Here is a 16,387-nt window from a genome sequence, read left to right on the forward strand (position 1 = left end):
CCTCTTTCCCTTCTTGAGATTCTTACAGGGTGTAGGGGTTTCTCTTCTTTCTGAGGTCGTCATTTCTTATGGGATTCAGGGGTTCCACCTTGTCTTCTTTTTGGGACTACTCTCTTCACGTTCCTTGGGATACTCTTTGCATTTCGGGATTCCATCGATTTTGGGAACACTTCGTCACTTCTCTTGAGTCAAGGCGACGACGGACGGAAACCTCCTGAGCCAAAACCCCCTTTCAATCAAAAGGGATAAAAAGACATAAAAAATAAAATAGTAAAAATCCAAAAACAACATAAAAATATCAAAAACACCAAAAATGTTTTTCGAAGAAGCTGTTTCGAACTACGTTGGCTTGATCCCTTTTCACAGGATACGTAGGTAGCGTGGGTCCACCCAAGTTCAGTCAAACCTTTTTAATAAATCTTTTTAAACATTTCAAAACAAAAACAAAAATGGGCAAGGATGGTGATTCCTAGGTCATTCGGAGCCCTCTTTTCATTCCATTTCCGGTTTTCATCGTGGTTTTCCGGTTTCCATCGGTTTTCTGACATTTTATCGGGTTTTGGGACGGGCGATGACGTAGCTTGGCCCCTTTACAGGGATTGTCCTCGCTGAGCCCAACGATAGGTCATGACGATCGCCAAACTTGTCCGATCTTCAGCAGAGTAGGATCGCTGGGATTCATTCTTTTTTGAATCGCTCTCCCAGCCTATCGTGTGTTCCATCTTCTTTCCCCTGGCATTTTTGGTTCTCACATACCGTTGATTTTCTGATTTCTTTCTTTTCTTGCACCTTTTAGCTTGTTGTGTGCTTATCTTAGATTTCTTATGCATTTTAGTTTGCTTATTCTTCTAGCGTGCGATCGATTGCCATTTTCTTAGTCTTATCTCTTACATAGGCTCACATGCTAGTGTGTTTACTTTACTGCTTTGATTGCTTAGCTATAGCGTTTATCCATTCGTCTTATCTTGATTATCTGTCTAGCTATAGCTCTTTACTGCTTTCCTTATCTCATTATATCTATCATTGTTTGATTAGTTATAGCTCTGCATGTGGATGTTACTGCTTTCCTAGAATGTGATGAGTTAGGATTAGATGCGATGAGTTAGGATTCGGATGTTTATTTTCTTTTGCCCATCCCCGGGTCATGCATGCGTAGATAGATGTTTTCTCGGGGATGACTGTTCCCATTTCACATGATTTTTGCCCAAAACTCTTCAAAGTTAATTAAAAATGGCATAAGAGACCAAGTGCTTGTACTTGGGCGAATTGGGGGTGCTCTTCGGATCTTCCTCATTCGTCACCAGGCACGAACCTTTGCATCTCTGGTTATCCGTTGCGACAGAGTATTTTATGAGGTTCCAGGGCCGACTTCCTGGATGGCGACTCTGAGTTATTTTAGGTATGTCTTGGTTTCGAGGCTCCTGTCTCCGGATCAAGATGTATCTCATACCTATACATCGTCACCCATGCTGTGAGTGGCATCATTTCGAGATTTCCTTGGTAGAGGTCTCCTTCACATTGTGGAGGTCTCAGAGGATTGACGGGGGATCTCGCGTCCCTCGCTCACCGTCCTCTCGGGATCAGGGTCCACAATGGTGTAATATCTAATCAGACACAAAATTCAGATAAGATTCATTTCTTATAATAAATCACTACGATGATCTTTACTGAAGATTTTTCTCTTAGCAATGAGGAACGACGAACCCTGTTCTCTTATCGAGAATAAACTTTGATCCCTAAATAAATTCTCAACTCAACTTAACTCAACTAAGCCTTTGTCCCAACCTAGTCGGGGTCGGCTAATGAATCCTTTAGAAAATTTTCATGAAGGTGAAAGAATCTATCCGGCTGAAATTGACTTAGTCTAATCCTGACACCAGTTGGGTTCGTCTACATGGATCATTTTCTTCCAGTCTCTCCTATCTAAGGTCATGTTCTCTGTTATGTTCCTAGCCATCAAGTCTTTCCTCACTGTTTCTACCCAAGTTATTTTCAGTCTGCCCCTACCTCTTTTTACTCCATCAACTTGGCACAAGTCACTTCTTCTCACTGGAGCATCTAAAGGCCTACGTTGGGTATCATCAAACCATCAAAATCTAAATGAATTCTAAAACTAGAAAATACTCAAATGATTAAAATTAGAGTCTATAAACCTTTGCTCCAGATGGGTAATGAAACCACAATGGATAGGACATGCTGGCAGAGAATAGTAGGGTTGCAACTTGGGTCGGGCGGGACAGGTTTTTCAGAACTCACCTTACCCAAGAAATTATCTTGGGTCGGGTTGGGTCAGGTCAAGCTTTTTATGGGAAAACCCACGATCCATATCATTGTTTAGTTTAGGATAGTGACTAATTTCAAAGATGCTAGAAAACGGCAAATATTCACACCAAAAAGCTCTAAATTTAAGTGACTGTAGACACCCACATTTTGCTTTACTTTAACCAACAATAACCTAATATATTGATCCGTAGAATTTCATTGGTAAAGTATGCATCCTCAATTTTTTTGAAAAAAACAAAATGATAAAGAGATGTACCTGGTGAGATGATTAGATCCGAAAAATTGAAAAATACCCTGATTGGTGAATTTAGTGTGTTAAATCCATGTGAGAACCCCCTCTATCATTGATTTATATGTTTTAGGTCATTAATATCTTGATCTGACATTACGGATCATCAATCGGGACAAAATAAGCTAGGGTCACTTCATAGCCCGGACCCTGATTCCATTCCGAGACCCGATTTCCGTAAATCGTTAGATCAATGGCAGATCTTGACCTGGGTCTAACCATCCAAAACCACCTAACCTCTCCTCTCATCCTAACCATCCAAACCTCACCTAACCTCACCTAACCTCTCCTCTCATCCTAACCATTCAAACCTCACCTAACCTCACCTAACCTCACCTAACCTTACCTAACCTCACCTAACCTCACCTAACCTCCTATCCCATTCTCCTATAAATACCCTCTCATCCCACCATCCAAGAGAAGAAGAAAAAGAACCCCTCTCTTAGAAAATTCATCCCTCTCCCTCATCTCTTCAAGGGTTCGGCCATCCTTGCCGGATCGGGTGATTTTATACGTTGGGTGATATATATCAAAAGCAGTCATTATCAAGCAAGGAATCATCTTCAAGGAATTACCATCAAAGAAAAATCAAACACAAAGTGGGTTTCCAAAGAGGTAGGCATTTATTTCAATTCTATGTAGGGTCTGTTTTCATGCATATCTTTTACTTTAAAAGAAAAACCATGTTAGGAAGCATGTAGGGTCTGTTTTCCCCCTGGTTAGCCTCTGGTTAGACCCTGGTTGCACCCAGGTTCGCTGCTGGTTGCACCCAGGTTCGATGCTGGTTGCACCCTGGTTCCCTACTGATTCGCACCCTGGTTCCCTGCTGGTTGCACCCTGGTTCCCTACTGGTTCGCACCCTGGTTCCCTACTGGTTCGCACCCTGCTTCCCTGCTGGTTGCACCCTGGTTCCCTACTGGTTCGCACCCTGGTTCGATATTGGTTCGCACCCTGGTTCCCTGCTGGTTCACACTCTGGTTAGACCCTGGTTGCACCCAGGTTCGCTGCTGGTTGCACCCAGGTTCCCTGCTGGTTGCACCCTGGTTCCCCTGCTGGTTCGCACCCTGGTTCCCTGCTGGTTCGCACCCTGGTTCCCTGCTGGTTCGCACCCTGGTGCACCCTGGTCCGCACCCTGGTTTGTACCCTGCTTCCTCCTAGTTAGACCATGGCTAGTCTCGGGTTTGCTCCTAACTTAGACCCGACTCACTTGACCCTAACCATTAACCCAATCCAACCAAGTCATATCCCAACACAATCCGAGTCGCATGTCTGAATCCATTTGGCCGAATCTCATAAGCCCGCCCACTTTGAATTCCGAAAATTCAAACCCTTGATGATTCCAATATGCTCAATTCTTTGATGCAAATTCCCAATTCCAAAATCCCATTGATAAATCAATGTTTCTGAATCTCAAGTCCAATGCTCAAATACAAACCCGATTCCTGATCCAAATACCAATTCTGTTTTCCAAAATCCAAGTAACCTCCCCAGTGGAACTACGTGTGGCTTGATCCCCATCGCGGGGTACGTAGGCAATTTGGCACTCCCAAGTTCAGTCGCACCTTTCTCTATCTTTCTCATTCCCTCACACTATTTCATCATCTCTTCCATCCCTTTTTTTCACTAACCTCAAGAACTGAAATCGATTCACCTCGTGTCTCTCGGAACCGTTGGATTACGGTTTCCGTCGTAAGGACCCTTAGAGCCCAATTTAGGAACACCGGTGTCGTGTCGTGTCCTAAGTTTTAGGGAGTCTTAGGTTTTAGGGAGTCCTAGAGTTAGGAGTCCAGCCTCATCACGGACGTTTGCTATGTATAGCAACCGTGCCATAGGTCTAGTTACACTAGTCACCCAATCTTTCCCTAGGACAAGCCTAGTAAACTAGGATGTAGGCAAACCTGCATTAGTCTAAGGGACCATTTGCATTTAGATGAGAATCATATAGCATCTTAGATGAAATCTTAAGATAATAAAATCCTCAACTTGAATTAAATAACTTCTCCTAAAACTGTTGAAACAGTCAATCCCGTCTAGGTCGGTGTCCTAGTTGAGTTAGGCATAAGTAGCTTAGCTTAGGTGCACCGAACTACGTCGACTCTGATCCCAGTGAGGCTTGGGTACGTAGGCAGCTTGGATGTCTGATGGCATACCACCCGCGAGTCGGCACCACAACAAATTGTGGTGTTTTGTATATTAATTTTCTTGTAAATGCTTAATCAAATCACTTAGGACTTTCCATGAAATTAGAATTTTAGGAGAACTTTCACTTAGATTGAATCCAGACAAATTAATAAATCAAGATACACATTTAGGATTCACATTGAAATTAGATGTTAGGATGCATGTCACTTAGTTCGCACTTTAACATAGAGTTGAATGAGCCATTTAAAATAAATTTAAAAGAGTTAGCTTTTGGAATCGAAGACCGATTATCGGGCAGGAATGGTGCATGTGGTGGATAACTCCCCATACCTTCCATTCTCGTAACCAGGTAGCGAGTCTAGATTTCTGGTTAATTTCGGGTCCTAGATCCCACATCTAGGTGGCGACTCTGTCATTCTCTTTCGTGTGGAGTTCGGATTGCCTTAGTGATCCCAAGTTCACATGAAAGATGAATTCAAATCAATATTAAAATGCACACGCCAATCGCGTGGATACGAGAGACCAAGAGAGGAGGCGCGGCGGCTCACGCCCCACCCCTCTCGCGGGATCCGGGTACCACAGTTTGGCGACTCTGCTGGGGATCACCTAACTTCATTAAAATTTCAAAAGATAATTCATTTGAATTTAATTTAACTGGCTCATAAAAACTCTATACTTGTTAGATTAGTTTGTCTTGTTTTATTTTCTCATCACCTTTTACTTGAACTTAATCTAACAAAACCTGAAGGCATCATAGATTGCGCAAACATATTGCACACACTTACATCACTTGCATCTAAACCCTTGCATCTCACGTGCACACACGTCCTATTTTAGGAACCCGGAGTGTTATCTAGCATGGTTGACTGGGATTTCATCACCTGGTGCCTCTGTGCTAGAGAAGCATTCCACCCTTAGCCTAGTACCTTTATGGTACGTAAACGGATCTCTTGTTCACGTACTGATACGCCGGACACTGGTACAGTATATCGAACAGGGATTCGCGCTAAGGGAACTCTTGGCCTTACCCCTAGATTAACCCACACATGCATGTAGTATACGAACACATGTGCATCACGTGTGTGAGCCTAGTTTAGGATATCCTACCTATTTGTGTCTAGATTAGGCCGTAGTCCATCTTCCAATGGCTAAGATCGGTCCTTAGATACACGAACAAAGTCATGAGTTGAGATCCTCTCTCCACTCCGCTAGATTAGGATTAGGGTTGATACCTTCAGGTAACACTGATAAAATGTGTGAAGATTAAAAAACTTTCCCTTTGGGGTTAGGATATAAATCCCATCATTTCCAAAGATCTCATAGGATTAGTCATTCATGATCTATCCGTTGAAAGCAATCTTATGCTATCTCATCTAATCTCTTGATCGTGCGTCTTTCATTCTTCTGCCATACGATTCGATCGTATCTTCATGCCATCCCCTAACTGGCAGGAGCACAATCTCACAATCTTTCGATTATGCAATCTCATGATCTGATCATGCCTGGTCCAGATGATCCAATCTTGCTTGTACTCTTAGTCTTTCTTACTCTAAGGACAACCTTCTTCGAGAATATTTTGCTAAGTCCTTCAGAGTTCACTCTCATGATCCATGAACTAGGGGCATTTCCTTATACGATTTTATTATCATTGTCATATCTTGGTCTTTTGGGATTCACTCTATTGTCCCAATTACTTGCTTAAATGAGTAATCTTTGTTTTAGTCATTGAGAATGAACACTCCATGAATGTCAAGCTCATATACCTCGTGTTCATTATTTCCATCACAGGAAGTTGACACAATAGCTAACCCCACTGCTCCTTGGGTTCGGGTCTCTTCACGATTGGAGAGGAATTCTGTCTCTCTACCATCCTCTCTGAGAACCCCAGCGTCTCCTTCTTTCTCATCCTCACCAATGGCAGATAACCAAGATGGCCTTCCACCTGCTGCAATTACCGATACTCTTACCTTGATTCTCCAGCAGCTTCAAGAACTCAAAGAAGAAAACCAAGTTATCAAGGCTCAGCTTTCTGAAAAGTTGGGACCATCGTTGTCCAAGGATAAAGGGCCTATGCACCAAGCAGCTACTTCAACAGCACCTGCCCATCCAGTGTTCATCAATATCCATGATAAAACCGAAGAAGATTTGGAAAAAGAGCAATATAGCGAGAATCGCAGTAGGCCTTCTCAGTTCATGGTTGATAATTCTGTTATGGAGAAATTAGAGACTCTTACCAGGAAAGTTCAAGACATTCAGTTTCAAGACCAGGGTGGTTTCAATCCCAGTGATCTTACTCTATTTCCCGAAATCCGCCTTCCTGCCAATTTTCAAATGCCCGATTTCGACAAATATGATGGTGTGGGTTGTCCAATCACACATTTGCAAATGTTCACCATTATGTGTCAGCCTCAAGGCTTATCTCCTGAGCAAATGGCTCAATTGTTCCCAGTTTCCTTAACCAAGGTTGCTAGGAGATGGTTCATGGTCTTGGACAAGACTCGTTACAGGACATGGAAGGATATCGGCGAGCAATTCATCAGGCAGTTCAAATATGATGATGGGACAGAAATCACCAGAAAGGATTTAGAGAGAACAAAGCAAGACTCGAGGGAATCCTTTCTGATTTTTGTGAAAAGATGGAGGAGAGTAGCAGCTCAGATGATGGAGCGCCCGTCTGAGGAAGAGCAGGTCCAGATAATCATGAAAAATATTTCCCCCCAACTCCAATATCACATGTCGTTGCAGTATTATCCAGACTTCAAACACTTTATCGTGGCAGGCACCCAAATAGAGGAGGCTATGGCTCAAGGTGTATTCAACCGAAGTAACCCGAATACCAGAGAATTCAGGAAGTCTCCATCAGCTGAAATTAATAACCTTTCCCGCTCCAATCCTCAGCCTTCCAAATCTCAGAACCCCATGGTGATGGACTATACCCAACCTGCTGTCGCACCTCGACCACAGGCCCAGACAAAATTTACCCCTCTCCCTCTTCCACCATCTGAGATACTCAAGGAGTGTCTAGCCTCAGGTCGCATAATCCTGCCCGACATTAGGGCTCTTCCCAATCCTTTACCAGCAAATTGGCGAACAGATCAACACTGCGAATACCATAGAAATTCCGGCCATCTCACTGATAATTGCATCGCCCTAAAATTCAGGATCCAGAGGTTGCTCGACAACAAAGATCTTGTGTTCGAGCTAAAACCCGATAACTCATTACCTGGTCATGCAAACCCTGCTGATGCTGTTAATGCTATAACCATAGGGGACCCAAAATTTGATCCTCTCACTCTTATCTGTGCCTTAGAACCTACCTTTGAAACGTCTGGGTCGGAACCTTTTGAAGAAGAGGAAGATGCAGACAGTGGAGATGTTCTAGTAGCTGCTATCCCGATACGAGCCAGCCTTCGCCGAGCCTTCAACGCCAAACGGTTGCAGCAGTTAAAGTTTTAGTCACTTACTATTTTATGTTGAGTCAGTCATCATGGTCAGTATAATTGTTGAGTCCGGTCTTACAGTTCAAGGTCAATGCCTAGTCCAGGCAAGTTATCTTCTGTTTCTCTTTAGAGTTGTGAATCCTGAGCATGTTCAGGATAGGTCGTCAAATGTAATAGCTTTTCTTTAAATAAAAATTTCAGTTCCAAATCCTTAATGTAATTCACTTGTGTCTGTTTCTTAAGTATGCTTCTGATCTTAAAGTAAGACTCCCTCCTCAAATGAGAACAAAATTGACGAAACTCCACTTGAGTCAGCAATTACTTGAACAAGAGGAGGAGCGCCAATCCCAACCTTTCAAAGATGAAATTGAAATGATAAACATTGGCACTGAAACTTTGATTCAGTGAATACCGATTGAAAATACATTACCCTCTGAAGAGTGTGAAGAATTATTTCAAGAATAAGAAGATTGTCTAGAAAAGCTACAACCGATACCAGGGGCAAGACATGGATGGAAAGCTCAAAGAAAATGAAGAAAGTGAGAAGATATATGCTATACAAGGGGCATAGAGTGGAAACAACTTTCATATTTTCAATCAATGACCTTGGTTCTCAAATTCATAACATAAAGCCAACAAATTCAAGATAAGAAGTTCAAGAGCAAGCATTGAAAAGTGATCATCAGATATCAAGAGTACGAATCCATAGATGGAGGATGTCAAAGAACAAGTTTCGCTCTATGAAAGTCTAAAGCACGCTTTAGAATCTTGGAAAAAGAAGATCCATTATCTCTTACCTGGAAATGCCGTCAAACTCCGTGAAAAAAAAAACAACAAAAAAAGAAAAAGAAAAAAAGAAAAAAATAATCACTACCAGACGGACTCTAGTAACCCAGATCGATTCCCAATCTGAACATTGAAAGGCCTCATTTGGCCGATTAAATCCCAAAATCAGAACCCAATGTCAAAAGAATACCGGTTTGCAAACCCTTCGAGCCTGAATAAAATTTTCTTGAAAACCCATCAAAGCAGGGGCATTTCCCCGAACTACGCGAGACCTGATCCCTATACTGGGGTACGTAGGCAACTCGGTTGAACCGAGTTCGGTCGATTCAAAAAGGAAAAGAAATTCAATCCTTTCAAAAAAAAAAGAGGGACAAGTTCCAAAAGAAGAGAAGTTAATTGTTCCAGAAAGAAAAGAAAAAAGGAAAAAAAATCAATTAACCTTCAAACAATTTATCTTCAAACTAGGGGCATTCGCCCTGAACTACACACGACCTGATTCCTACCTTGGGATATGTAGGCGACCTGTTCACAGGTTCGGTCGAAATCTTTGTTGAGCCTTAAGCCATTCTTTGAAAAGCCCTATCCTACCTATAAAAGTCCTTCTGGTGTTCAGAACTAATGAGCTAGGTCCTGAGATACAATAAAAAAAATGAAATGATGATGAATAAGAAAAATAACGGAGTTTGAAGATCTGCTAGACTGAAAACCTGAAAGGGCGGTCTAGGCAAAATTTAAGATCATTCCCCTGCTAAGTTGAAAACCCGAAAGGGCGGCTTAGGCAAAAGCTAAGGGGATAGCCTGCTGGATCAAAAACCTAGAAAGGTGGTTCAGGCAAAAGTTAAGGCTAGCGCGGTCCGTCAAGTTAAAAACCCTGAAGAGGTAACTTGGTCACGGTAAGAGAATCAGTATAAGAAGGCTACAGCCGGTATCAAGACTGAAGATCAACTGAAGTTTAAGGAAATTCAAGTGACATCCTCAAAACTGGGGGCATGGAAGCTAAGCAATCTTAGGGGTCGTAATTAAATCCTTGAGGCATTACTGTTTTAAGGAAGAAGTCCGGTGTTTACCAATTGAAAAACTATTCCTTGAAAGGATAGACTTACCAAATAAACGTTAACTAAGTCAGAAGCATTACTGTGTCTGTCAGTGTCGTTAGTCAATCTTTGTCATTCTAAGTTCACTCCTTCAGAGCTGCTCAATCCTTTGAGTAGTGCTTTTCATCTAAGTTTTCTCTTTAGAAAGAGTCAATCGTCGTTCCTATGTCCAAATGATGTAACTGTCTTGGTGAAGGAGGCCCGGCTTAGGCAACTCCCTTCAATTGTACCTGAAGGAGCTTGAGAATTTAGTCAAACAGCTACATTTCAAAGAAGATCAACTCAGAAGAGTTCAGAAGTAGAAACATCAGAAAGCCCAGCTTCCGTAAAAAGATCATACCCCAGGAAAGCACCTTAAGCTTGGAAGAGCCCCAGATGCAATGGTGGTTGAGCCAATTTCTCAGAAAGATGAACCATTAAAATTCAGAATTTCCTTCCGGTTAGTTAAATACTATCCTGGTCAAGAAATGTTCATCTAAGCATCTGTCAAAAAACAGATCCCGCTTTTCCATGTTAGAGAGCCGTTGTTCTAAATTACCAATTTCAAGTATCTTGTTCAAGGTTTCAGTTATCAAAATCCCCAGAAGACAAGACCAACAGTCTCATTGAGAAAAATCTTGTTGAAGTTTCATAAAAGTGTTCCTAATCCATTCTTGTTACTAATGGTTCTTCGTTCATAAGGTTGGTCGTCTCATCATTCGTCAAAGTCTTGGTTTCCAATATCTTTACTGGGCACGATCTATAATGTCCCCGATTTCATTGAGTTCAAAAAAAAAAAAAAAAAAAAAATCCAAAATTCATCAAATCCAATCCCCGATTCAAACAAATCCAATCCTACGTCAAATTCAAGTTCATAAAAAATCTCTAAATTCTTCGAGCCCGTTTGTGAACGGGGCCTCATTTCTCAAGTCCATTTGTGAATGGTCTCGTCTTCTCCTTGAACCCGTTTGTGAACAGGTTTCTCATTCTCTGAGTCCATTTGTGAATGCTCTAATGTCCTCTTTGAGCCCGTTTGTGAACGGTGCCTCTGTTCTCGAGGCCATTTGTGAATGGTCTCATCTTCTCCTTGAGCCCGTTTGCGGACGGTACCTCATTTTCCAAAAATAAAAAAATTTATCAAATCCAAATCCTTAATTAAAAAAAAAAAAATAAAAAAAATCCAATCCTACGTCAAATTCAAGTTCATAAAAAATCTCTAAATTCTTCGAGCCCGTTTTTGAACGGGGCCTCATTTCTCAAGTCCATTTGTGAATGGTCTCGTCTTCTCCTTGAACCCGTTTGTGAACGGTGTCTCATTCTCTGAGTCCATTTGTGAATGGTCTCATCTTCTCCTTGAGCCCGTTTGTGAACGGTGCCTCATTTTCTGAGTCCATTTGTGAATGGTCTCGTGTCCTCTTTGAGCCCGTTTGTGAACGGTGCCTCATTTCTCGAGTCCATTTGTGAATGGTCTTGTCTTCTCCTTGAGCCCGTTTGTGAACGGTGCCTCATTTCTCGAATCCATTTGTGAATGGTCTCGTCTTCTCCTTGAGCCCGTTTGTGAATGGTGCCTCATTTCTCGAGTCCATTTGTGAATGGTCTTGTCTTATCCTTGAGCCCATTTGTGAATGGCGCCTCTTTTCTCGAATCCATTTGTGAATGGTATCGTCCTCCTTGAGCCCGTTTGTGAATGGTGCCTCATTTCTCGAGTCCATTTGTGAATGGTCTTGTCTTCTCCTTGAGCCCGTTTGTGAACGGTGCCTCTTTTCTTCGAGTCCATACAACTATGGTCTCTTATCCTCTTTGAACATCATACATCTATGATATCTCATTTCCTTGGAATCCGTACAAATACGGTATTTCATTCTCTTCGAGTCCATACAACTATGGTCTCTTATCCCCTTTGAACATCATACAACTATGATGTCTCATTTCCTTGGAATCCTTACAAATACGGTATTTCATTCTCTTCGAGTCCATACAACTATGGTCTCTTATACCCTTTGAACATCATACAACTATGATGTCTCATTTCCTTGGAATCCGTACAAATACGGTATTTCATTCTCTTCGAGTCCATACAACTATGGTCTCTTATACCCTTTGAACATCATACAACTATGATGTCTCATTTCCTTGGAATCCGTACAAATACGGTATTTCATTCTCTTCGAGTCCATACAACTATGGTCTCTTATCCCCTTTGAACATCATACAATTATGATGTCTCATTTCCTTGGAATCCGTACAAATACGGTATTTCATTATCTTCGAGTCCGTACAACTATGGTCTCTTATCCCCTTTGAACATCATACAACTATGATATCTCATTCCCTTGGAATCCGTACAAATACGGTATTTCATTCTCTCTGAGTCCATACAACTATGGTCTCTTATCCCCTTTGAACATCATACAACTATGATGTCTCATTCCCTTGGAATCCGTACAAATACGGTATTTCATTCTCTTCAATTCCATACAACTATGGTCTCTTATCCCCTTTGAACATCATACAACTATGATGTCTCATTTCCTTGGAATCCGTACAAATACGGTATTTCATTCTCTTCGAGTCCATACAACTATGGTCTCTTATATCATACAACTATGATGTCTCATTCCCTTGGAATCCGTACAAATACGATATTTCATTCTCTTCGAGTCCATACAACTATGGTCTCTTATCCCCTTTAAACATCATACAACTATGATGTCTCATTTCCTTGGAATCCGTACAAATACGGTATTTCATTCTCTTCGAGTCCATACAACTATGGTCTCTTATACCCTTTGAACATCATACAACTATGATGTCTCATTTCCTTGGAATCCGTATAAATATGGTATTTCAGCTTACCCAAGCTCATTCAAAAATGATGCTGCGTTTTCATTAAGAATCTTTCAAAAGTCATCCATTATTCTCTCTGAGACCATTTGAAAATGACGTCTCATTTCCTCTGAAGCTGTTCAAAAGCGATATTCCTTTCCCTCCGAAAATCCATTTGAAAATGGTATCCCATTTCTCTCGTTGCCAGCGGCATCGCAGCGGGTTTGTTTTATTGCATTCCAATTCTAGGATTTCATCTAAGGTCTTGCATTATATTAGGTTGCATTGTGGTCCTTTGTCGATTAAAGCTACGCAAAATGGTTCTGTCATTTTGACTTTGGTATTCGATGACTACGTCGTCTCTACCAAAGAGGGGCATCTGTAGACACCCACATTTTGCTTTACTTTAACCAACAATAACCTAATATATTGATCCGTAGAATTTCATTGGTAAAGTATGCATCCTCAATTTTTTTGAAAAAAACAAAATGATAAAGAGATGTACCTGGTGAGATGATTAGATCCGAAAAATTGAAAAATACCCTGATTGGTGAATTTAGTGTGTTAAATCCATGTGAGAACCCCCTCTATCATTGATTTATATGTTTTAGGTCATTAATATCTTGATCTGACATTACGGATCATCAATCGGGACAAAATAAGCTAGGGTCACTTCATAGCCCGGACCCTGATTCCATTCCGAGACCCGATTTCCGTAAATCGTTAGATCAATGGCAGATCTTGACCTGGGTCTAACCATCCAAAACCACCTAACCTCTCCTCTCATCCTAACCATCCAAACCTCACCTAACCTCACCTAACCTCTCCTCTCATCCTAACCATTCAAACCTCACCTAACCTCACCTAACCTCACCTAACCTTACCTAACCTCACCTAACCTCACCTAACCTCCTATCCCATTCTCCTATAAATACCCTCTCATCCCACCATCCAAGAGAAGAAGAAAAAGAACCCCTCTCTTAGAAAATTCATCCCTCTCCCTCATCTCTTCAAGGGTTCGGCCATCCTTGCCGGATCGGGTGATTTTATACGTTGGGTGATATATATCAAAAGCAGTCATTATCAAGCAAGGAATCATCTTCAAGGAATTACCATCAAAGAAAAATCAAACACAAAGTGGGTTTCCAAAGAGGTAGGCATTTATTTCAATTCTATGTAGGGTCTGTTTTCATGCATATCTTTTACTTTAAAAGAAAAACCATGTTAGGAAGCATGTAGGGTCTGTTTTCCCCCTGGTTAGCCTCTGGTTAGACCCTGGTTGCACCCAGGTTCGCTGCTGGTTGCACCCAGGTTCGATGCTGGTTGCACCCTGGTTCCCTACTGATTCGCACCCTGGTTCCCTGCTGGTTGCACCCTGGTTCCCTACTGGTTCGCACCCTGGTTCCCTACTGGTTCGCACCCTGCTTCCCTGCTGGTTGCACCCTGGTTCCCTACTGGTTCGCACCCTGGTTCGATATTGGTTCGCACCCTGGTTCCCTGCTGGTTCACACTCTGGTTAGACCCTGGTTGCACCCAGGTTCGCTGCTGGTTGCACCCAGGTTCCCTGCTGGTTGCACCCTGGTTCCCCTGCTGGTTCGCACCCTGGTTCCCTGCTGGTTCGCACCCTGGTTCCCTGCTGGTTCGCACCCTGGTGCACCCTGGTCCGCACCCTGGTTTGTACCCTGCTTCCTCCTAGTTAGACCATGGCTAGTCTCGGGTTTGCTCCTAACTTAGACCCGACTCACTTGACCCTAACCATTAACCCAATCCAACCAAGTCATATCCCAACACAATCCGAGTCGCATGTCTGAATCCATTTGGCCGAATCTCATAAGCCCGCCCACTTTGAATTCCGAAAATTCAAACCCTTGATGATTCCAATATGCTCAATTCTTTGATGCAAATTCCCAATTCCAAAATCCCATTGATAAATCAATGTTTCTGAATCTCAAGTCCAATGCTCAAATACAAACCCGATTCCTGATCCAAATACCAATTCTGTTTTCCAAAATCCAAGTAACCTCCCCAGTGGAACTACGTGTGGCTTGATCCCCATCGCGGGGTACGTAGGCAATTTGGCACTCCCAAGTTCAGTCGCACCTTTCTCTATCTTTCTCATTCCCTCACACTATTTCATCATCTCTTCCATCCCTTTTTTTCACTAACCTCAAGAACTGAAATCGATTCACCTCGTGTCTCTCGGAACCTTTGGATTACGGTTTCCGTCGTAAGGACCCTTAGAGCCCAATTTAGGAACACCGGTGTCGTGTCGTGTCCTAAGTTTTAGGGAGTCTTAGGTTTTAGGGAGTCCTAGAGTTAGGAGTCCAGCCTCATCACGGACGTTTGCTATGTATAGCAACCGTGCCATAGGTCTAGTTACACTAGTCACCCAATCTTTCCCTAGGACAAGCCTAGTAAACTAGGATGTAGGCAAACCTGCATTAGTCTAAGGGACCATTTGCATTTAGATGAGAATCATATAGCATCTTAGATGAAATCTTAAGATAATAAAATCCTCAACTTGAATTAAATAACTTCTCCTAAAACTGTTGAAACAGTCAATCCCGTCTAGGTCGGTGTCCTAGTTGAGTTAGGCATAAGTAGCTTAGCTTAGGTGCACCGAACTACGTCGACTCTGATCCCAGTGAGGCTTGGGTACGTAGGCAGCTTGGATGTCTGATGGCATACCACCCGCGAGTCGGCACCACAACAAATTGTGGTGTTTTGTATATTAATTTTCTTGTAAATGCTTAATCAAATCACTTAGGACTTTCCATGAAATTAGAATTTTAGGAGAACTTTCACTTAGATTGAATCCAGACAAATTAATAAATCAAGATACACATTTAGGATTCACATTGAAATTAGATGTTAGGATGCATGTCACTTAGTTCGCACTTTAACATAGAGTTGAATGAGCCATTTAAAATAAATTTAAAAGAGTTAGCTTTTGGAATCGAAGACCGATTATCGGGCAGGAATGGTGCATGTGGTGGATAACTCCCCATACCTTCCATTCTCGTAACCAGGTAGCGAGTCTAGATTTCTGGTTAATTTCGGGTCCTAGATCCCACATCTAGGTGGCGACTCTGTCATTCTCTTTCGTGTGGAGTTCGGATTGCCTTAGTGATCCCAAGTTCACATGAAAGATGAATTCAAATCAATATTAAAATGCACACGCCAATCGCGTGGATACGAGAGACCAAGAGAGGAGGCGCGGCGGCTCACGCCCCACCCCTCTCGCGGGATCCGGGTACCACAGTGACAGGTGCATAAATTTAAGAAGGAAACTACTTTTTAACGTTACCAACCGTATTTCCTCGATTAAAACAGTTATACCAATATATTGAAAAATAATTTGATGTGGTATTCAAGATATATTTAAGAAATTTAATACACCTATAAGACTGGGTTTTAGGTTTCGGATTTTTTTTCTGTAAACCCAACTAAACCAACCCAAGATTGGGTTTGGTTGTACAAACTGAAAACCGACCCAACCCAAGACCCATGATTTCTGAACCGATACAGGGTATTTTCGGTCCAGGTGG

At 42.1% G+C, this 16,387-nt stretch overlaps 1 protein-coding gene across 2 annotated transcripts; it reads left to right on the forward strand.

Annotated features, from left to right (window-relative positions):
- Positions 1-2,537: 2,537 nt before the first annotated feature.
- LOC143847241 (uncharacterized) lies at positions 2,538-8,362 on the forward strand. Of its 2 annotated transcripts, none has more exons than XM_077355999.1 (2): positions 2,538-3,707; positions 6,503-8,362. In XM_077355999.1, the coding sequence occupies exon 2, from the start codon at positions 6,629-6,631 to the stop codon at positions 8,168-8,170; it is 1,542 nt and encodes a 513-aa protein (XP_077212114.1). In that variant the 5' UTR covers positions 2,538-3,707; positions 6,503-6,628; the 3' UTR covers positions 8,171-8,362. The 2 variants fall into 2 exon arrangements, with proteins under 2 accessions (XP_077212114.1, XP_077212113.1); XM_077355998.1 differs by having other exon boundaries at positions 2,538-3,187.
- The last annotated feature ends 8,025 nt before the right edge of the window (positions 8,363-16,387 follow it).

This window comes from Tasmannia lanceolata, unplaced genomic scaffold, assembly GCF_043159265.1.
Source record: "Tasmannia lanceolata isolate RefF3 unplaced genomic scaffold, GAP_Taslan_0.1 ptg000015l, whole genome shotgun sequence".
NCBI lineage: Eukaryota > Viridiplantae > Streptophyta > Magnoliopsida > Canellales > Winteraceae > Tasmannia > Tasmannia lanceolata.

Bases quoted from the DNA above. Each gene is read 5' to 3' on its own strand.
- LOC143847241 (XM_077355999.1), top strand. From the start codon at position 6,629: ATGGCAGATAACCAAGATGGCCTTCCACCTGCTGCAATTACCGATACT.